This window comes from Quercus robur, chromosome 3 (genome assembly GCF_932294415.1).
Source record: "Quercus robur chromosome 3, dhQueRobu3.1, whole genome shotgun sequence".
In the NCBI taxonomy this organism is placed as follows: Eukaryota; Viridiplantae; Streptophyta; class Magnoliopsida; order Fagales; family Fagaceae; genus Quercus; species Quercus robur.
This window is the reverse complement of record NC_065536.1, coordinates 34,596,630-34,619,801: the sequence shown is the minus strand read 5'-3', so window position 1 is coordinate 34,619,801 and position 23,172 is coordinate 34,596,630. Positions and strand designations below refer to the sequence as shown.

The window sequence follows — 23,172 nt, the reverse complement described above, 5'->3', positions numbered from 1 at the left end:
TTTTATTTTTATTTTTATAATCATAGTGATACATTCTAGACGTATGCACTTTTTTAAATTCCGGCTTGTTGTATTGGGATAACCCTCTTAAAGGCAAGTCACATTACTTTTAAACATATATTAGAAAAAATAATGTTAAGTATACCATTTTCATCCCATCTACATTTCTTCATAAAAATGAATCTTACATTAGTATCCATACAGCTCTCTAAAAAAAAAAAAAAACAAAAAACAAATACAGTATCCATAAAAATGAATCTTACAGCAGTACACATACAGCTCTCTAAAAGATATTAAATAATAAAAAAAAAAAAGGAAAAGAAATGAATCTTACAACAGTATCCATAGATTCCATACAACTCTCTAAAATATAATTTTACAATAACCACAAAATTTCCAAAGCTGGACTTTTAAAAGGTCCACTTTAGAATTTCCACCGATTTCTAATTAAAAGCAATTGGGCTTTACATACATACCACTCCTCTTCTCTCTCTCAATTTTCTGCCAAACTTTCCCAAAGATCCATCCCCCAACCATTTATCATCAACACCAAATGTCTGAAAAAGCAGCCCACAGCTGATTCAAATAAAAATAATAATCAATAATAAATCTGAAATATAATGGACTCAGAGCCAATCACTTGTACTAACAGAAGGTACGTTGCAGCACTGTCTTCCATCTTTGACATAGCTAAGTGGTCCAAATATTCGACAATGTTTAAAATTTTCACATTTCTTGTAAACTGACTACTTCGAAATCCCATCCCAAAAAAAAAAAAAAAAAAAAAAAAAAAAAAAAACCATGGTTTTAAATACAAGAATGGTAAAAGAACCTGGAAAGGTATCGGTTCCTGGTTTTTACCAAACTGGTTTAGGGCCTAGTTCACAGTTGAACCATCCGGTCTGGTTTAAACCTCAAGTAATTTTGTACTAAAAAGTCCTCCTAAACCATGCATCTCAATGGAAGATAATTTTGAACACCATCCAAACAAGAATCAAGATTGGTTTTTTCTAACATGCAACCCAACCCAATGATCCCATTGGGTGGGTGGTTTCACCATACCCGTCGGTCTGTAGTGGGTCAATATGCGACCAACCTGAACTGACCCACGAACCCCAATTCAAGTCTATTAATTCAGTGTATATTCATGTCTTGGAGAGAGAGAGAGAGAGAGAGACAGAGAGAGAGCAGCTTACTATTGTTTTAAATGAACTTAAACTGTTCAACCATTTATTCAATTTGGAAGCCTTCATTCCCTGCAAATCCAATATACAGTGTCCCTGTGAATCATTTGAAATTTAACATATTCAAACATCCGTGCTGTTTTATGCAGGATGAGGCAAAAAAAAAAAACCAGAGATGCATACACAAGTGCCCAAATGGGATATTTATCAATGGAATCATCATGTAATCAAGGTGACATAAGCAGGGAAGACTTAGATTTGAAGTTTATATCAGGTATCATCTTTTATAGAAAAGGTAACCATACCACTATGATGAAATTCTTCCAAATAAGATCCCACTGAAAATAATAGCACCAAACCACTTGTTGGAAACAAATCTGAAAACAAGCAAAGACAATTCAATAAAAAAGATGAGCTGGTAGTGGTCAAAGATCAACAAAGAAGAAAGAGAACTTCTTAAAACAAACTAAATTGAGACTCATTATTAATTATTTTTATAAGTAAATTGTCTTAAAATAAAATTACGCACTTCCTATTGCAGTCAGCACGTGATGATAGGTCAACCGTCCATATCTGCCAAGCTAATTGTCCAGATGCAGCTGTCAGAAATGCATAATATGGCCACCCTGCTCCACAATTTTTTCCCCAAAATAAAAAAGACTATAAGCCCAGTACATTTAAGAGGAAATTGCAAATACAGAAAAATCGAAATACCAATCCCAAAATTAAATCCATTATAAGCCCAATTGTTAACACAAGTTGCAGGTACAGAAAATAGAGCACATACCAATCCCAGCATTATATCCACAGAGGGCAAGACTACTGATGGATGCTATTCCAAACCCATTAATCCACTCCTTAGTCGAATCCCCAAATCTCAAAGCTGTAGACTTAACACCCACTTTCAAATCATCTTCTTTATCCTGAATGCATGTTAACAGCATTATTTATTAGCAAGTAAGGAGAAGTGCTATTACTCAACCCAGCAGATCTTGGAAACCACAAACCCTTAAATTATAATTATTTCTGATCAAGAAAGACACAACAGATTAAGTTTCTTCTTACCAATAAATTACACCATAAGATAAAAAACAATGAATAAAAAATTTAGATTTAATAATTAATTTGGTCCTCCAACTATTGGGTAAAGAGAAATTTGGTCCCTCAACTATTAATTCTTTGAATTTAGTCCCTCAACTTTCAAAATCAAGTCAATTTCATCCTTGGATCTCCTGTCTGTTTAAATTTTAATGAAATAATAGTTGAAATTGATTGGAGTTCAAAATTTTTACACTTTCTATAATAACCTTTTAACTTGTGCTCCATTTTTCACATTAACTATATTCATTAAAATTTTAAAGGATAGTAAAATCAAGGATGAAATTGACTTAGTTTTGAAAGTCTGAGGATTAAATTGGCACAATTAATAGCTGAGAGACTAATTTGAAACAATCAATGGTTGAGGGATCAAATTGAACCTTACCCTATAGTTGGGAGGACCAAATTCGTTATTTAACCAAAAATTTAAAATTCAAACAAGTTTTTTCAAAACTAAAAAAAAGGAATCTAGTTTTTTCAATGCCTTTCTCTTTTTAATGTTTAAAGGTTATAAAACTAAAAGTATTATTAGCTGAGGATGTATAGTAGATACAACTAGAGCAACAAAAAAGGTGCATATGCATTAACCAAAAACTAACAATGGAACCCCCTTAAAACAATACATAAAAACTTTCTACTTCATAATAATAAAAGATATGGAAGTGCTGAATGCTAGATGAAATCAAAATAATAATGGCTCTTATGCAAATATGCAAACTAAAATAGTCCACTTTCTTCAGCCTAGATGAGATTAAGGGAATACCAATTTATCTGTCAAAGAAAAGAGCAAAACATAAGGTAAAATAAACTACAACTGGCAAAAACCATGAGAAAAGACTTTGTCCTAAGAAATCTTGTTCTAAATGGCTCCTACAAGTCAATACAGTTACATAGAGCAATTGGAGAGAATGTGGCAAAAGGAAATGAGATTACAACCTCAAAAAGAAATATAATAGTACCTGATGTGCATATATCGTATCATACACAAGAGTCCAAAATACTCCAGAAATGTACAATGGGAGCACTATAGCTGGATCCAGACTTCCTTTAACCGCAGCCCAGCCTAACAGAGCACCCCAGTTAAAGGTCAAACCTAGATAGGCTTGAGGCTGCAGTGACAAAGTTGTACTTAATCAGAATATTAATTAAACTTCATGAAATTGATCATCAAATGAAAGAAAGAAACAACGTTATACTTGCATATGTTAGCAGAAACAGACATGTAAACATCATTACCCAAAATGTAAACCTCTTCATAAGAGGATAGGAGAATACTAGCAACAAGGATGAAGCCCCCAAAATGCAGCTGGTAGAAATAGATGAGCCACATTAGTTTGATTAGATTTACAAAGAAAATTTGCAAAAGAAAAATGAGAACAAGAAGAAAATTCACAAATTACACAACAAAACTGTTGTCCCTTTGCAGCATTGTTTAACTAGGTTACACAAAGAGAGTAAAATAGTAGAATCAAGACCTTGAAAGCAAACTTGAAATCATTCAGTTTATAAAGCTGATAAACTCATTGCTAACTTCCACCCAGATCAATGGTCAGAGTAAATTACCATTGCAATGATTTTGATTTATTTCACAAAGTGCTTAAGCTTTAAAATTGCATCAATGCTCTCTTCCTTCACAAAATGCAACAAAAACACCCTTTTTCTGGAATTTGATAGTTCACCATTGAACACACTGTGGAGTGTGCATTCAACTATGTTCTGTTTTAGAATTCTTAGATTTATTGATTCTGAGATTGTAAATTTTTGGGAGTGGTTTGGTACACACACAATATGTTTGAACAATCTCCTCTTTTGAATAAATTTATAACTTACCAAAACAAAGTATAATTCTAGTAGTGCAAACCTATCTCCCATATGGTGCTGAACGCTAATGGCTCACATGGTCAGAAAACTACATAAGATTGTTGAAATAGAAATTTAATGTCATAGATCAAATTGTATTTACGTGCATTATCAAAACAAAAAAGAAAGTATTTACATGCAAGCAAGCTAAAAGTTCGTATGGCGGGCTGTACATGCTTAGTAAACCAAGTTAAATCTTGTTCTAACTTTTGAATTTGACTTGCCTAACCATGCCATCAATTGTCGCTTTACAGAAATAAGTCTAAAAGGTTAAAATATAAATTCATTTTTAGGAACATTTGTTGAAATGAAGCAGCAAATCCCACTGATTGTTTTTGTGGGATCCTGCTCAAATGATGACTTGATAGCTCTCAATTCAGAAAACAAAATAGTCACAAATGTTGCAAAAGTTGGTGATTCATCAGAGTAACTCAAGTAAGGCTAATTAAAACAACACTAACCTATAATCATTCAATTGAAGGAGAATCCCAAGACCCAAAAGCAACTGAAACCCAAGAAAACAAAGCCCTTGAAATGGTGACAAAAGACCACTTGCAACTGGTCGCAACTTTGTACGTTCCACCTGCATTACAGAGAGTTCTTTTATAAAAATGCTCTAGTTGAAGGAAGAATGATCTATCAAGATTCAGATCAAAATATCCTTAGGTTTCATTTTGTTATCAATCATATAAAGATAAAGAACAGTTGTATGGATGGGAGAGTCTGATGCTGCAATTTAACTTTAAAACTAAATGAAATTAACAAGGACTAGAGAACTATAAAATAAAGGGAAAATTTAACAAATGCTCTAGGTGCATTGATTTAGGAAATAAATTTCGAAACTTTTAATGGGAAAAGAAAAAAGTAACTGATTTTTTTTTTTTTTAATTTTTAATAACTTTTTATGTTTCCCATAAAAGTTTCAAAATTTTCCTAAAATGGTCTATTAACAAATTTCCTTAAGACACCCATTAACTGGACCCTAAAATAAAATGTCAACACCTAATATTTTTCTAAAATCCAATCATGTGGTTTGAATTCTCAAGGCACTGAATCACGTGCACAAAAAAATAAATAAGTAATGAAAGAACACAAGTTCTACAAGTACTCCAATGTTAAATAGATATTGAGTACTTCGACTAGGTAAGTATTAAAAATTTTTAAGGTAGGTCATTGATGTTAAAACCATTGATAACATAGTCAAAGGCATCCTAAAGATCTAGTCATCCTAGAGAAAATATTTGTTGATTCACGAAATTGAGTGCTATGGTATACCGTATACATCAAGTAGCATCAATGGTACATGAACATAGGCCAACTACAGACTATAGAATGCATACAAATTAAAATTATAAATTAATATTAGGAAAACGAAGATCAAGTTCAAAAGATCATTTAACCCTCCGTTAAACTCACTCTCATGCCAAGAACCCATTGATACCATCTGGAAGCCATCCAATGGTGAAAGAATTCACTCTATCTCATGCCAAGAAACACTCTTCCAGTTGTGTTGTTTTGGATGACTGGAATTTTTATTCCCCAAAAGGCTAAATTTAATTCTAATTAGTGCTTTCACATAATAAAAGTGTGCATATGTATTTCAGTCATTTCGCTAGCTATCTAGCCCTGATTATTTTTTTGATCTCTATTACTCTCTCTTTGGTCTATATGTTATATGGGTTTTCTCTACATTACTTGTACATGTGCTTACAAAATGACAATACTTAAAGCTCAAGCTCAGAACCAACCACCACAAACATAAGATGAAAAAATTGCTTCATATGATACTACCTTTGTATCAATGTCACGATCGATGAGGTCATTTACGGTACATCCAGCACCCCTGAGAAGCAAAGATCCACAACCAAACAGCAACATCATCTTAAAATCAGGCAAATGTCCCGGAATTGCCGCCAAGCTAATCGACCTGAACCGAACCAATTACACATGAAACGAATGCATATCTATCCAATTCATTGAATTGAAAGCAATCAAGCATTTTCTTTTTCTTTTTTTTTTTGTTACTTACCACATACAAGGCCAAGCAAGGAGCCAAGTCCCAATGGGCTTATCGAGGCGAGCGAGACGAGCATAAGGTTGAACATGTTTCGGCAAATACAAGTCAATCCAAGAAGTAGACACCACCGCCCTTGCCGCCGCCGCCGCCTTGGATCGATCACCATCATCATCATCATCATTGTTCTTTTCCTCAACGCTGCTTGTTGAAATGTGGGCAACGGATCGAAAATCGCAACCGAATTTGAAAATTTCAGAGGTGGGAGTGAAGGTGTTGGAATAATTAGGGTTAGGGATTGGGATTTGGTAAAAGGTTGTAGTAGGAGGAGGAGGAGGAGGAGGAGGAGGAGAAGATAGGGGATTGAAGATGGAGCGAGCGAGATAGAAGGAAGAAGAAGAAAGAGAGGATTTCTGAAGCCTACACACACGCAATGCTCCACCCGCCAAATACCGAGCCATTTTTGTTCCTCTGCATCACTCCCAGACTTATATCAGTGGATTTCAACAGGTGGAGCTTGTTTGGCAAACATAGAGGGTGTTTGGTAAGTTATTTTAAACCTTTGTAACGGTAATTATACACGAATACGAATAGGAGCTCAGTAAAAAACACTAGCCTTTGAGCACGCACGCATCCACGCGTGTGCTCAGAAGCTTAGAGAATTTATTATAACTAGTCGCTAAATCGTGAGATGCATGAGAAACATATTAATAATTTTCCTAATATGAAAAAATAAAAATCAATATCATGGTATAAATTATATACCAAACTAATAAAATCCATCACTTATAAGGTAATAAAATCTATCACATACAATGAGATATCATGAGGGGGTCCACATTTTTCTTCGTTGAGTCCAAAGCTTTTGAATTTTCTGTCAAAGAAGGTGGTACTTTTTATTCATTATGTATTATTGAAAAAGGTCGAGATTCTTCACGCTTTGTCACTTTAGGGAAGGAGAGTGCCAAGAGGCTGTTGTTTAACGTGGAAGAGTTGGCGTCTAAGCAATCACCTGTGCAGTTCTCTAGAACATTTAGGGAAGGAAATAAGATTGTTAATATTTAGTTGGGGTCCAATGCTCGTGGAAATTTTTTGCTTGTTTCTGAACTCATTCATGGACGACGAAGAGGGTCCATAGTGATACCCGAAAGGAAAATTAGGGAGAGGGTGGGGTGGTTTTGGTTTTCACCTAAGGAAGACATTAGAAGATTCTCTTCTCTGGCAGGGACATTCCGGGATTAGAAACAGTGAACCCAAGCATCCTGCTATGGTGGTTCAGGAGGGGCGGCAAAAAAACTTTGGAACCATTGGAATCAGAAACGGTGAACACAAGCTTCTTGCTGTGGTGGTGCCAGAGGGGCGGCAGAGGAACTATGGGTTTGTGAATAAAAGGAAGGAGAAATTTATGGAATTTCAAAACTTGAAAATCCCAAATTCCAGTGGTAATCTTTGTGATCTCAGTAATGATCTTCTTGGAAAAGAAATTGCTTGGTTTGGGGTAGAAGTCATGTCTGTTATAAATGGCATCGTTACCAATGGTATTAAAGGTAAGCTAACTTTGGATATTTGCCTCCGTGTGGAACATGGGTCTGAGGGGAAGTGGGGTGTTATTTTTTCAGAGGTCAAGGAAGTGGGCTTAAAGCCCAGTGGCCAGCAAGCTCCTACTAAAGTGGCAGCCCCTACTAGAGAGAACAGGCCCATATTTAAACCTGCTTGGAAGCCCCGTGGCAGCTTCTTGGGCCATATTGGGCCTATTCAAAAGCCCAAAGCCCTGCAGCTAGCCTCTTATTTACAAGAAAATCACGTGAGTAGTCCTTTAGATGTGCTTCCATCTGTGCCGTGTGACTCATCTCACTCCCAAGTTGACCCCAAGTCTCTTACCTCTGCCGAAGTGGTGCCGATGAACATGGTGGTGACTTCTTCAGATGCCAATGTTGTCGCATGCTCCAATATTGGCAAATCTGAGTCTGCAATCCAAAACCCAAAGGTTAGTTTTGTTTTTCTGAAACCACAAGTGCTTAATCTTGCTCCCACCCTTCTTTCGGAACCAGTTCTGATCAACGAGGTGCGTAATTTTGAGAAATCTGAGAACCCACATGCTGATTTAGTCTCCACTCCACAAATATCCTCTTGCTCTGTTATGGTGGTTTTGGAGTCTAATTCCACTATCGATAGTGGGCTGGTATAGCAACAGTTCAAGCATCTTTTACTTGATAATGTTGTGGACTCAAATTTTTCAAGGGGCTTCTTGGACAAGTGGGGATTAGAACTTGGCGATGGGAAGAGGGTGGTCGTGCCGATGGGGATCGAGAGACAGCTTTCAGGCTTTTTAAGAGCTTTGTTTTGGACTAGCTTGTGGCCATGGATTATTCAGGAAATTCTTCGAGGCCTTTAGCGGTAGAATCCGAGGGGGATGGGGTGATGGTGGAGGATGTAGACTCGAAGAGTTGGTCAGATGGTGGTGAGATGGTTGAATTTGATCGACGAGGTTCGAATATTTCAAAACCTTTATATGTGACTTCGTTAGCTATGTCGAAGTCTAATGAGACCCAAGAAGTCGATAACATATCTGGCTGTTTGGAAGATGGTCAGTCTAGTATTCATTCTAGTTTGTCACCATGGTTTCAGAGCAAGTTTCAGGAGTTTGGCTCTTTTTAGGAGACTCCAGTAGAAGGTTTGGAAAACTTGCATCTAATTTTCTCTTAGTTGTTGAGGAGAAAATTAGACAAAGGGCTGTAGCAAATGCATTGAGTAAAAAAACAAAGGGTGGAGGTAAGGGTTTAAAGGAGTTGATGAGCTTGGTGAGTTTTATTAATTATGATTCTGCATCTGGTAAAGCTAGAGGTTCTAATAAGGAAATGGCTCTAATTGTGTCCCAATGAATTTGAAGATAATCTCTTGGAATGTGAGGGGGCTGAATGATAAGGATTAAAGACTCCAAATTAGGAACCTTATTAGAATTTGGAGGGCTGATGTCATTTGCTTGCAAGAGACTAAGATGAAGCTTATCAGTAGGGGTTTTATTAAAAGTATTTAGGGTTGTCATCATGTTGATTGGGTTTACTTGAGCTCAGTAGGTGCATCAGGTGGGATTTTGGTCATGTGGGATAGGAGGGTGGTGGAGAAGTTGGAAGAAGTTGTGGGTGACTTTTCGGTGTCTTGTAGATTTAGGAATGTGGGAGATAATTTTGAATGGGCTTTCTCTGGTGTGTATGGTCCTAATGTTGATAGGGAGAAGAGGCTGATGTGGGAGGAGTTAGCAGGTCTTTTTAGTTGGTGGAATTTGCCTTGGTGTGTGGGTGGCAACTTCAATGCAATTCGTTTTCCTTCTGAACGTTTAGGAGTAGAGAACTTCACTTAGGATATGTATAATTTTTCTGATTTCATCTCTTGTAATGGGTTATTGGATATCCCTTTGGAGGGTGGTAATTTCTCTCGGTCAAACTCTCTGTCTGGTTCTAGGATAGATCGCTTCCTCTTTTCTTCAGAATGGGAGGAGCATTATCCAAATATCCATCAAAAAAGGTTGGGTAGAGTTCTATCAGACCACTTTCACATTTCTTTGGAGGGTGGGGATATTCGTAAGGGTCGTAGGCCTTTTCGTTTTGAAAACAAGTGGCTTCAAGTGGATGACTTTGTGGAGAAGGTAAAAAATTGGTGGGACTCGTATCATTTTCTTGGAACTCCTAGTTACAAGTTTGCCATGAAATTGAAAGCTTTAAAGGGGGACTTAAAAAAGTGGAATGAAACTGAGTTTGGCAATGTCTCCGTTAAGAGAATTAATCCATGGAATGATCTGAATGCCCTGGATGCTAAAGAGGAGAGGGTATCTCTTTCTGATGATGAGAAGTGCGATAAAGAGAGAATTTTCTTGGAGATTAAGAGGATGGCGTTGTTGGAGGAGATTAGTTGGAGACAAAAATCGAGGGTGCTATGGTTAAAGGAGGGGGACAGCAATATGAAATTCTTTCACCAGATGACTAATTCTAATAGGAGTAACAGTATTGGCAGTTTAATCTTTGGTGGAGTGTTGACATCAGATCAGGAAGTTATTGAAGAGGGTATTGTTCGGTTCTATAAAAGTCTTTACTCGGAAGATAAGCACATTCGTCCTCATCCGGATGTACTGAATTTTTCAAAGATTTCTAAGGATAAGGCTAGCTGGTTGGAAAGACCTTTTGAGGAAGTTAAGATTTTTAGAGTGGTCATGGATTTTGATGGTGATAAAGCTCTTGGACCTGATGGATTCCCTACGGCGTTTTTTCAGGCTTGTTGGGCCATTATCAAAACTGATCTTTTGGAGGTTTTTCAGTATTTTTTTGTTTTTGATAATGCTTAGTTTGAGAAAGGCTTGAATGATACTTTCAGCTCTTTAATTCCTAAAAAAGCTGATGCAGTGGAGGTAAGGGATTTTCTGCCTATTAGTTTAATTGGAGGGGTGTACAAAATTATTGCTAAAGTTTTAGCTAACGGGTTGAAAATGGTGCTTAGGGATATTGTTCATGAATCTCAAAATGCTTTTGTCAAAGGAAGACAAATTTTAGATTCTGTTCTTATTGCCAATGAATGCTTGGATAGTAGGCTAAAGTCAGGAGTTCCTGGGGTGTTGTGTAAGCTGGATGTAGAGAAGGCTTATGATCATGTAAATTGAGACTTTCTCATTTATATGTTGGATCGTTGTGGCTTTCATGATAAATGGAGAAGATGGATTTTCTTCTGCATCTCTACTATTAAATTCTCCATTCTCATTAATGGATCTCCATGTGGTTTTTTTGATAGCTCTAAAGGTATAAGACAAGGTGATCCATTGTCCCGTTATTGTTTGTCATTGTTACAAATGCTTTTAGTAAAATGTTGGATAAGGCAGTGAGGGATGGGCTCATGTCTGGTTTTAGGGTGGGTCCTGTAGGGAACTCTTTGCAGGTGTCCCATCTTCTATTCGCCGATGATACCCTAGTCTTTTGTGATGCTGATCTTGGTCAGATTCTGTTTCTCCGGCTAGTGCTGTTTTGGTTTGAAGTAGTTTCTGGGCTGAATATTAATATGGGCAAATTTGAATTGGTCCCTGTGAGTGTGGTTCCTAATATAGTAGATATGGTGGATGTGCTCGGGTGCAAGCAAGGCTCCTTTCCAATGCAGTACCTAGGTCTTCCTTTGGGTGCTAATGTCAGAGATAGATCTGTTTGGAATCTAATTTTGGAGAAGGTGGAGAGGAGGTTAGCAAGTTGGAAACGTCTATATCTCTCCAAAGGAGGTAAAGTTACTCTTATTAAGAGTACGTTGTCCAATTTTCCAACTTATTTTCTCTCTCTGTTTCCTATCCCAATAGGGTTTGCGAACCGTATTGAGCAACTTCAACGGAATTTTCTCTGGAGTGGTATGGGGGATTAGACATGGCAAAACGGGCGGGTCGGGTCGGGTTCGGGTCGGGTCAATCGGGTTACGGGTCAAACGGGTCACGGGTCAAAAACGGGTCATTTTAAGCGGGTTGAAAACGGGTTCGGGTCAATCGGGTTGCGGGTCGGGTCGGGTTGGGTCGGGTTGACCCGTATTTTTCACATGAAATTTTTTATTTTTTATTTTTTTTATTTTTATATTTTTTTTATAAAGAAAACAATATGTATTTGCCATTTGGATAGTTATGCAACATATTACTTGATGTAAAATGCATTATTTTGAATTCACTACTTATATCAAGAATAAACTCAGTTAAACTTATTAATACTTATTCAATAATTTTAAAATTATACAAATCCTAACATTGCTATCTAAAACAAAACAACACAAAGATAAGTAAAACAAATATACAAGTTTTATTTTTACACATTATCAACATTCCAAAAAAAATTAATTACAAATGACTTATTGGATAACTCATTTGATAAAGAATAAAAACATATAAGAAAATTACAATTTTAAAATTTAATTTTATAATCTATTATCAATTGTGGTTGACACTCTATTTCAATTTGAGATATACATTAAAGTTTGATTGCTTACTTATTTACACATAGTCTTTTTTATGAAGATCATATCATTGTTAAGCAGCACACACTCTAGGAAATATTATAATTTATTTTGAAAAGCCGTTTATTTTGAACATAAATTGTTAAAAAATAGATCTAAGCATTCATAATTTATGCTAATTTGATACTTTGACTTTACTATTTTCACACTTGTGAATGTGTCTCACACATATCTACAATTTTAAATCTGTTTTTAACTTTACTGTAACCAGATTATCTTGGCATGTACTTTGTTATTTGATATCTAAAAATCTTTACTCATTACAGAATGCTCAACCATTTATTTTTCAATTAATTTGCATGCAGTTATGTAAATGTATCAATTGTTTCCTTAAAGCTCACAATAAACAATTAAACCAATATTGTCTTAATTTCACTATTTTTTTTACCCAAAAAAAAAAAGTTTTAAAAAAATGGTTCGGGTCGGGTCGGGTCGCGGGTCGGGTCGGGTTGACCCGCAAAAAACACGGGTCGGGTTACGGGTCAACCCGTTTTTGCTTCGGGTCAAAAAATCGGGTTCGGGTCGGGTATTTTTCGGGTCGGGTCGGGTCGGGTCAGAAAATTCTGACCCGTTTTGCCATGTCTATGGGGGATGTTAAGAAAACTCACCTAGTGAAATGGGCCGCGATTTGCACTCCTCTTCATTCTGGAGGTTTAGCTATTAGAAGTCTGAGAACTTTTAATAAAGCCTTGTTTGGAAAGTGGTTATGGAGATTTGGGAATGAGCGACAGGCCTTGTGGAGGAGAGTGATAGGCGCAAAATATGGTTGTGAAGGGGGAGGTTGGGGCAAAATATGGTTATTGGCCTTCATGGTGTAAGCTTGTGGAAGTCTATTAGTCATGGTTGGCCATCTTTTGTTCGTCACATCCAATTTGAGGTTGGGGCCAGTTTTACTATTAGATTTTGACAGGATATTTGGTGTGGGGACACTTCTTTGTGTGTGCTCTACCCAAGACTTTTTTTTCGTTAAGTCGAAAAAAGGAGACCTCTGTGGCTGAGTTGATGAAGTCCCCAAATGGTGTTCTTTTTTGGGATCTAACTTTTAGAAGATACAACGAAAATTGGGATTTGGAATCCTTCTATAGTTTAATGTCTAGGATTTATGGAGCTTCTTTGAAAGGAGTTGGGGACGATGAGATGTGTTGGAAACCTGCTAGGGGTAAAGGTTTTACCGTTTGTTCCTATTACCAAGTGCTGATAATAGTGTCAATCAGTCTTTCCCTTGGAAGACTGTTTGGAAGTCTAAGTTCCCCTCTAGAGTTGCTTTTTTTGTGTGGACTGCAACTTTAGGGAATATTTTGACTATTGATAATCTTAGGAAATAGCAGATTTTGATTTTGGATTGGTGTTGTATGTGTAAAAGAAATGGGGAATCTGTTGACCACCTTCTTATTCATCGCTCTATTGCTTTTGATTTATGGTCTATGGTGTTTACTCTGTTTGGCATTCATTGGGTTATGCCGAAAATAGTGGTGGATCTGTTGGCTTGTTGGCAAGGAAAGTTGGGGAGGCATCAGAATTCGGCTATTTGGGTGGCTGTGCCCCATTGTTTGATGTGGTGCATTTGGAGGGAGAGGAATGACCAGCATTTTGAGGACATAGAGAGATCAGTTGTAGATCTTAAACTCTTCTTCCTTAAGACTCTTCTGGATTGGGTTACAGTGTTTGGTTTTCATTCTTTTTCTTTAGTCCATGGTTTCATGGACTTTTGTACTTTATGCACTTGATTTGTACTTGTCCTTGATGTATACTTCCTGTATACTCAGGTGACACCCCTCTTCTTTTAATATATTCTTATTACTTATCCAAAAAAAAAAAAATTTAAATTTCAAAAAAAAAAAATTAATTACACAAATATAGTTAATTCCATATTCATTCAATCAAATATCTTTCATAAATTACATTAATCGTTCTTGGTGTCCAAGATGTATCTAAATTCTAACATTCCTAGTAAACAAAGATGCTAGACCTCAATGGGATTGAAAAGGCAACATAATGTCAATTTACACAATTTCTGAAATCATTATTTCCACTATTGAGAGAGAGAGAGAGAGAGAGAGAGAGAGAGAGGGGTGGCTATTGTGTTGCATCTCTTAAGAAGAGTCTACCCTGTATATTTTTTTTATTATATGTAATCGACAAATAACAAAATAGATGTACCACATTTAGAGTATGCACATTTCTGAGATTAAAAGTAAAGGAATATAAGAAAATGAATCCACCTAAAGTTTTTTGCTCTCTCTCTTGATGTTGACTTTTCCAACATCTTCCTAAATCAAATTTATGTACTCCTCAAAGCCCTGTAAGGCATAAAAATTAATATTTGACCAAATTTACATGTATTTTAAAAACGAGTACATGGAAACAAGCCAAAATTTTAAAACAAGTACATGGAAAAAAAAAAACACAATTAGTGAAAATAGACAATGCTCTAAACCACAAACTATATTTTTTAAACCGATTTGAATTTCAAATGAGTAATTACAAAAGCATCAATATGTAGATTTTCAATTTTCCTTTGTTTCTATATGTCTTTAGTACCAACCTGCATCAGTATGTAGCTTTTCAATTTTCCTTTGTTTCTATATGTCTTTAGTACCAACCTTCATGACTCTTTTACAATTTTTTGCTATATATATAGCCAAACTTAGTCATTGATAACATATCATTGATATATGGTTTACTTGTTGCATTATTTAACCAAAAAAAAAAAAAAAAAATCATTAAAAATAGTGATTATAATAAAACCAATGGAACTACTAAATACTTTTCTTAGTAGGAATTGTTAGTCATGTCATCTAGGTAAAACCTCCATTTAAATTATCATCTCCAATCACCCTTTGAAATCTCAGGGTTGCCTTTGCTTCTTGCCTAGTAGGATTGTACAAATTTATTATCCCACCTACATCCATATTAAGACACACAGTAAACAAAAGCAAACATACAAAACACGTAATCTTCCATGTAGTTGTTTAATTTCTCTAAATAAATGCCAAGTTAATGTTAATGTCTCAAATTCAATTAGTAAACTCTATGATACACACCTATTCCAAACTTAAACACGCAAGCAGTTCTACCAATACATGTAACCCTGCATAACTCATGTTTGTGTCCATAACTCACAACTTTCTTGGCCCTAAAACCCATCCCAACAATTTGCATTAAACAATCACCACCCAGAAAAATTATCTATTATTAGCAAAATTTTCCCATAATTTCTATTTAAAAGATGCTTCCACCATTACCATGTATTTCCAAATAAGTTCTCATGCAACTTGTAGGCTTACTAATCAGCAATTAGCTAATTGCATATATCATTGAATACTTTCAACCTAGCAACAATGATAACACAAATCGTAAGAAATCCTACCATTACCATGTATTTCCAAATAAGTTCTCACGCAACTTGTAGGCTTACTAATCAGCAATTAGCTATCTGTATATATCATTGAATACTTTCAACCTAGCAATAATGATAACACAAATCATAAGAAATCCTACCTAATTATGCTGCTATTTAAGGGAGTACATATAGACATAGATCTTGTGTGACTTCCATGGAGAACTTCTTTGCTAGAGTGCTTGCATTCTTCAAAATGGGCTTCCAAATTCTTAGATGTGTCTGTAACATGAACATTACTCTAAATAGGTGAGTAAACAAAGCATCATAAACAATAAACTATATGCAAAGTACATACGATATAGAAAACTAACCATGGCATCGAGATTGGCCTCAATCTTGAATTCAAATCTACCACAAACATCACTACCAGTTATTTTTCACAACAAAAGTTTCAAATTGAAAGCTTTAAAGGTCCAATGGATGAACAAATTTTTTCAATTTTTTTATTTATTATAAAAAAGAAGAAAGCAGTACCAATTTAATAGGATATATCACTACCTGTAATTTGGAAAGAAAAAAATAACAAATTATAGTTCACTAACTCATTTATCCTAAAATTTTCAAACACATGCTAACAAATAGATATTGATATAAAATATTCACCTTGTAACATTACTTTTTTTTTTTTTTTTTTTTTTTTTGATACAAGATAGAATTCTACTCTAGCCTAATCTAAGTGTATATGTGTGTGAAGCTCCCTCTTGGAGACTTGAACTCCGGCCCTTACCCCCCACACTCCATAAACATTTATATTTGTGGAGTGACCATCGCACCAAGGGTATGCGGTGGTCCTTGTAACATAACTTAATAAGTCTCAAACACATAGCTTTAATAGCTTTAAATGAATTTTTCATAGTTGTATTTAAGCTATGGCTCAAGCAATAAGAGGCAGCAAATATTATTCCATAAAAAACTATTCTCTTCTTGTCTAATAATGTTTAGGAGGGTTGTTGCCTTGAATTCAACTAAATTCTCTCAATTCTCTCAATTCCATCAGTCACAGCACAAACCATGTTGGCATGAAAAGAAACAAAAAATAATCCGAACAACAATAAAGGACTTTCACAAAACAGACATAAATTTTTTACCAAGTATAAATCAACTGCACTCAATTCTCGTAGAGTATGAAATGTAAATATTTTGTACTCTAAATGACACAATGGATTCTGCACAGTGACCTTGCCTATTCATATCAAAGTATACCCCAAGGATCCAAAAGCCAAGACAGTATTTAAATTTAAAACTTTCACCCTTGACCATAACACTGCTTGCCTTATAAATCAATTTGCTTTATTCAAATGAAAATCTCAAGTTAACATAAAGCACAATCTTGTAATCATTTGATTTAGAAAGCATTTATTCTATTGCAATGATCATTATGACTTATTCAACAGATTTTAACACCTTTAAATTTAAAGCAACAAAATTAAACAACTATTAATTTGCATTTGTCAAATGACTACACTACAACATTCAAGCTTCAACTACAAAATGGTGATCAAGGATAAACCATCTAAATCTAAGAAACAAAGCAAAAACCATTAAAAAAAAAAAAAAAAAAAAAAAAAAAAAAAAAAAAAAAACTAAAACACATAGGTCTGGCACCATACCCTAACCCAAATTCCTTTATCAACACAAAATCCTCCAATCTAAGCATGCTCACCATCAAAGAGTCCCACACATTTGAGGGAGACTATCAAACCAACACCAAAATACCCTTTCAATTATATCTCCACCTTTTTTGCTTCTTGGTGTTGTAGATGTCTTCTATCATGCTCTGCTTTTCTCATCATTCAACCTTAATTAAAATTTAAAACCAATAACCCAAATAACAATATTAAAAAATTAACCCAAAATAACAAAACCTAAATAATATTTAACACAAATTTTTGTTGTTAACATCTTTTGTCAGTAGGTCTCCATGGCAATATAAAATCTCTCAATATTAATCTGTTGACAAACTATGGAAATATATTGAAATCATTATCAATAGTAGTTGTTTCACTTTGTAAACAGTTGACATACACTCTTGATCAAATTTAAGAGTGCTTTATGAATTGTTTTTGAGTAACTGTTAGCTTGATCTCATGGCTTCCATCATAAACTATAATAACCACTACTTGAAGTTGTGTTTCCCCAACTACCCAACACTATCATTACATCCCACGGGGAATTCCATTAAGTTAAAGACATATTTTTGCAATCCTACCAAGAAAATTAAAATGCTCTTTGTCAGCAGAACAATTAACAACAATAAGAATCCAAGTTTCAACTAACATAAACTTTAGGAAACTTGCATCAAATACCAATAGGTGTATAATTCTAACAAAAAGTCACATATCCAAGTCCAAAAATTTATTATAGCCATCAGTAGCAACCCAAAGATAAGAAAAGAGACACACCTATGAAATTGGGCTATAATGAAACAGAATAACATAACAAAGTTATTAACAAAGAGACACGCCTATAGCTGTTTGTATTAACAATGAAACAGAATAACAACTCTAAAATCCCAAATGGATTTTCTCGCGGCCGGCCAATAATTGAAATTATTAAAACCCACTACAGGCTCCAAACCCATCAATCTAAGCTAATCATTCAAAAGAAACACTCCCAAATGAAACCCTAAATCATATTTAACAACAAAAAATGAAACCCTAAATCATATTTAACAACCAAAAACGAAACCCTAAATCATATTTAACAACCCAAATTATAGAACAAAATAAAAAACTTACCGGTAATGTTTGCGGAGAGAATCTGGTCTGATGGTAAAGTCTCAAAATCAAAAACTTTCTGCCACTAAAGGAGAGGGTGGCTGGCGCTTGTGGACTATAGTTTAGGGGTTTCAAGATAGAGAAGGGAAAAATATTGGAGGCAGGGGAACGTGTATGTAGAGAGAGGCATGGAGGAAATTGTGTGTGTGTGTGTGTGTGTGTGTTTTTTTTATCGGGTTTTGGTTTTGGGGAGAAGGAAATTTTCGGTTTTAGGCTTTTTAGCTTTTTTTAGCTGAAATTTTTGGGTGTTTTTATTTTTCTTTTTAATAATGCCTTTTTTTTAAAAAAAAGACTTAGAATTTTTTTTTTTAATATTGTGCTGACGTGGAAAATTGTGTAAGTTTTAGTGGTTTCAGTTTTTTATATAGATATATAGATTTGAAATTACTACATGTTCAATCACCCCAAAAAAAAAAAAAAAAAAAAAAAACCTAGGACTGTGATTAAATTAATTTTTTACAATAATTTCGTAGATAACTAATTCATGCGAGGTTTGAATCATACAATAATTCTTGTAAAGTCTCCCACTCGAATTTATCTAATATTTCATTCCAATATGCCCTATTATGCATACATCGACCTAAGAGAGAGATGAGTAATAGTTAAATATAAGGTTATTATTACTTTGAATAAACCAAATATTTTAATTAAATTTTTTTTTCTTAAAAAAGAGCAAACTTTATAAATGTAAACATGTTGGTGCAAAGTGTATGTTTCCAATTCATTCTTTAACTCATATATAAATAAATGAATAAGGACCTTTTTTTTAAGAGAAAAGATAGAATATATTGAATATCAAACAAAGAAAAATGTATAGAAAGTATGACCCTTGGCATAGCAAACACCTAGCTTGAGAGAAATAGAAAAAGAAATAACTTCGGAAATACAGTCAAAAGAACTACTAACTAGAAAACTACATCCCGAAAGCAGCAGCTTATGAATGTTTTTGGAAAGTAGCCAAAGAATGACTTTTTTTAAATAATTTGATTATATAAAAAAACGCAAAGCAAAAACACAAAGCAAATATGAAATATCCCAAAATCAATTGAAATTATGAATTGAAACTTAAAACCAATAATAATCAAACAAATATGAAAATTGAAAGTTAGAACCAATAATAATCAAACCTGAACTAAAAGAGAACTCTCTAGGACTAAGTCTTTACCTTTTCATGTGGCTTTTTCTCTGCTTTATAGGTTTTGGTTTTTTTGTGTGGCTTGAATTCTCCAAAGCCCAAGTAAAAGCACAGAGTACACCCAAAATTTATGTGAAAACTTCACACCTTTAAGTGCCTCATAGATGGTGCACTCCAAATATCAATTACACTTGACTTGTCACCATTGATTCTGTCCTAGTCCTACCCGGATATCAAAATCTAGTCCACCAAATTCTAAACTACCTTCAACCTATTCCACTTACATAAAAATCAGAAAACTCACCAGCCATCATTACTATTTCCACACAAAAATTCCTAAAAATTGAGACTAGGAAAAAGAAAAAACAAAACAACATTGAAACATAGTCCATACGCATTGATCATCAATACCCAAAACATTTTCCCACATTTACTAAAACTTATTCAAAAAAAAGATGTCTACCCATTTCACATTGCACCATTCCTAATCAAATTTGATTTATTTTCACAAATTCTCTCTATTTCTCTAATCTCCTTATATCCAATTTCATAATCTCTTCTCTCTTACATGAACAAAACACATAAAAATAAAAACAACCCAAAAAAGAAAAGGATAAAAATAACAAAGAAATCAGGAAGAAGACAAGTTTGGTGCACGAAAATTGCAAGTTTTTAAAGCGAAAACTGTTAGATGATTACCTAGGAATGGGAGGAGAAGAAGAGGAACAACACTGGAGGAGTGGTGGTGATGACTGAAGAAGAACTTGTACCATTTCTTTTTTTGTTTTTATTTTTTAAAGCTTCATAGAACAATTACAAACTCACTTTCTTCTCAGTTTCTCTAACTTTGTGTGTGTGTCTGTGTTGTTGATGTGCTTGTTTATCAGTTTAAAAACCAACTTATAGTGAAGGAGGGAAAAAAATGAGATCTTGCAAAAAGATTTAAAAAAGAAAAGAAAAGAAGAAGATAGTTGATTGTCGTATTTTAATAGGAGTGATTGTAGCAAATTTGAATTTTAGTAGTGGTTTAATGGATGTGAAGTTATTCTATAGTGGGTTATTTAGAAGTTAGAAATGTAATTTTACTAGATTGTCCCCTAATTTTGTCTAGGTATAGGAGTATTTTGGAACAAAAAAAAATCTGGTTCAAACAGGGGAAGCCCCTTAAATAATAGTATAGAAAATGAGCAACTGTAATTATATAGAAATAGGAATAGGTATTACAAGGAATACAAGATGTTGTAATGTAATTATCTATACTATCTTAAGGAAATACTACTATTTAAGGAGTTTTTTTGTTTGGGATCCTCATTTTTTTTGGGTTAAAAAATAGCCCTACACCCCTATGTTTAAGTATAAACAAAACTAAATGATAATCCAATAAAAATACAATTTTAACTTCCACTAAAGTATTGCCTAAAAATATATGATCAATTCTCTAGTTGATTTTCAAATTGCTTTATCCACTTATAAATTTTAAATGCGTAATATTAATGAGTAAATCTTAAATTGGAATGAATGAAAAACCACAACTCTAAAAAAAAAAAAAAAAAACCTAATCGCACGCGCTAAGCGCATGTGATGAGGTTACTTATTACTATTCATTTGTTTTATGACAACACAATCACAGAACCCTAGAGACAATAGAATAAAAGCATTTTAAATTAAAATTAAGATATATTTTAGGAAATATCTTACTCATATAATTATATTTTATAATCTATACTACAATTTAAAGAGTTTTCCTATTTGGGATTCTCATTTTTTTAGTTTAAAAATGCCCTTACACCCCTAAGTAGAGACAAAACTAAAGCAAAATCTGGTAAAAATAAAACTCTAAAAAATAAGACCACTTTTCGGTTGATTTTCAAATTGTTTTATCCACTTATAAATTCTAAATGAGAAAACGTGTAAACCTTAAATTAGAATGAATTAAAAATTATGACAGCAAAAAAAAAAAAAAAAAAAGCCTCATCGCATGTGCAAAGCACATGTGATGAGGCTAGTTATTACTATTCACTGGTTGTGGTGCTTTTTTCTCTCTATCTCTCTCTCTCTCTCTCATTGACCCATTCTCTTATCTCTTGATTTTGCTCAAACCCTAACCCAAACCCAAATGCCTTAAGCTCCTTGCTCAGATCGATGCTTTGCTCTCTCTTTGTGGCTCAAATCGATGTTGTTTAGGGGAAAATTTTTGATGTTCCCAAATAGAATATGGGGTAGCCAAGTCGAAACTCGACGATGAACCCTTGAAATAAAGCCCAAAGGCTTTCGATGTCGTGTAAGCCCGCCCAAGAAAGAGATGGAGGCTGCACCCTAACAAGAAGACAACAATAAAGCACAATAAATACGTTACTGTTATTAGTTTGTTATAGTATTAGTCATTTTATAGCATCATAGTTCAAATCAGTCCTCCAATGGTACGATATTATCTCCAGCAATAAGGTAATTTCAGGTTAATAAGTGTATTTACATGGTAAAAATCATATGTTTTACCTATTATTATTAAGTCAACATAAAGGAAAACTTTCATAGTTTCCAAAACATTATGACATTCATCATAATAATACTAAATAAGGATTAAAGGCTTTATAATTACGAATACAAGAGGAAAAATAGGATGGAATGAAGGGAGAGAGAGATCCCAACTCAGTGCAGTAAGTATTAAACTAAGATTTTGATGAGTATGTGTGTATAAGGCATGAATGAGGTAATGTGGGCTGTTGAGTGAGTGAGATGAGATTAACACTAAGGTTAAGGCTTTAGTGAGTAGTGGGCTAAAGGGGGATGAGTGGTGAGATTAAGGAGAGATAAACCATAAGTAAAATAGCAAATAAATCAAGAGTTTCAGAGGGGGTAGCTGTTTGTGACTAATTGGGAGACATTTATAAGCCATGATTGTGTAAAGGAGAGAAAAGAATATCTGAGGTTAGATGAGTGTGGGCTGAAGGGGATGAGTAGTGAGTTTAAAGAGAGCTAAACCACCAGTAAAATGGCAAATAATCAAGAATTTCAGAGGAAGTCTGTCCCCCCCTTGTGGGCTGAGATGTTTTTGCTTTTATAATGGAGTTTTAAAGAAGCATTAATTAACAAGAATCCAAAAAAACGTAGGCCTAATTCAGGGGAGCCAGATAGCTGCATTAATAACTTGGATTTGGCCTAAAAATGGGAGATTTGCTTTTGAGGCTGCCTTGCTTCTTCGGGTAATGGTGGGATTTTGGAGTGTTTAGGGTAATCTTGCATTAAATGCTAAGATTATTGAGATTGTATTCAGCTAATGGGATTAAGGCAAGTATTAAGAACGAATCCTAATGCTGCAACTGAGATTTGGACCTTAGGAAGTAGGACTCAACACCCCAAGTTAGGTGTCAAAATTTAAGCCCACTTTAGAGGGTTTCGTTGGGGATCCTTTTATGCCCTCCAAACCACATGTTCCCAACTTTTCCCCTTTAGGATTCATGGGCATGGCACATGAATCATGTCTTGAACATTTTTAACATTTATAGCATTAATTTGTTGAAGTTTGGATAATTTGGTTTCAGCTCCACTTCCGTTGGAGATGCAGTCTTGAGGAAGATGATGGAATCCCTTCATCCTTTTGACTTCAGCTGATATGACAGCCCTTGGGTACTGTTCATGTTAGGTAGAGGGTGGCAGAAAACTGATGGGACAGC

General features: G+C 34.6%; 2 protein-coding genes across 6 annotated transcripts; one reads left to right on the top strand and one right to left on the bottom strand.

Annotated features, from left to right (window-relative positions):
* Positions 1-227: 227 nt before the first annotated feature.
* Positions 228-6,684, bottom strand: LOC126717889 (4-hydroxybenzoate polyprenyltransferase, mitochondrial-like). Of its 5 annotated transcripts, none has more exons than XR_007652773.1 (10): positions 6,172-6,684; positions 5,934-6,069; positions 4,604-4,725; positions 3,519-3,588; positions 3,242-3,391; positions 1,972-2,107; positions 1,714-1,810; positions 1,490-1,561; positions 1,197-1,280; positions 228-576 (listed from the first exon to the last, which is right to left on the bottom strand). XR_007652773.1 is itself a non-coding variant. In XM_050419843.1 (9 exons), the coding sequence occupies exons 1-8, from the start codon at positions 6,615-6,617 to the stop codon at positions 1,492-1,494; spliced, it is 1,227 nt and encodes a 408-aa protein (XP_050275800.1). In that variant the 5' UTR covers positions 6,618-6,684; the 3' UTR covers positions 228-576; positions 1,490-1,491. The 5 variants fall into 5 exon arrangements, 1 of the variants encoding a protein (XP_050275800.1); XR_007652775.1 differs by having other exon boundaries at positions 228-557; XR_007652772.1 differs by having other exon boundaries at positions 1,197-1,256; positions 6,172-6,683.
* A 4,323-nt stretch (positions 6,685-11,007) lies between these two features.
* Positions 11,008-11,547, top strand: LOC126719564 (uncharacterized). The gene has a single exon (XM_050422096.1). The coding sequence runs from the start codon at positions 11,008-11,010 to the stop codon at positions 11,545-11,547; it is 540 nt and encodes a 179-aa protein (XP_050278053.1).
* The last annotated feature ends 11,625 nt before the right edge of the window (positions 11,548-23,172 follow it).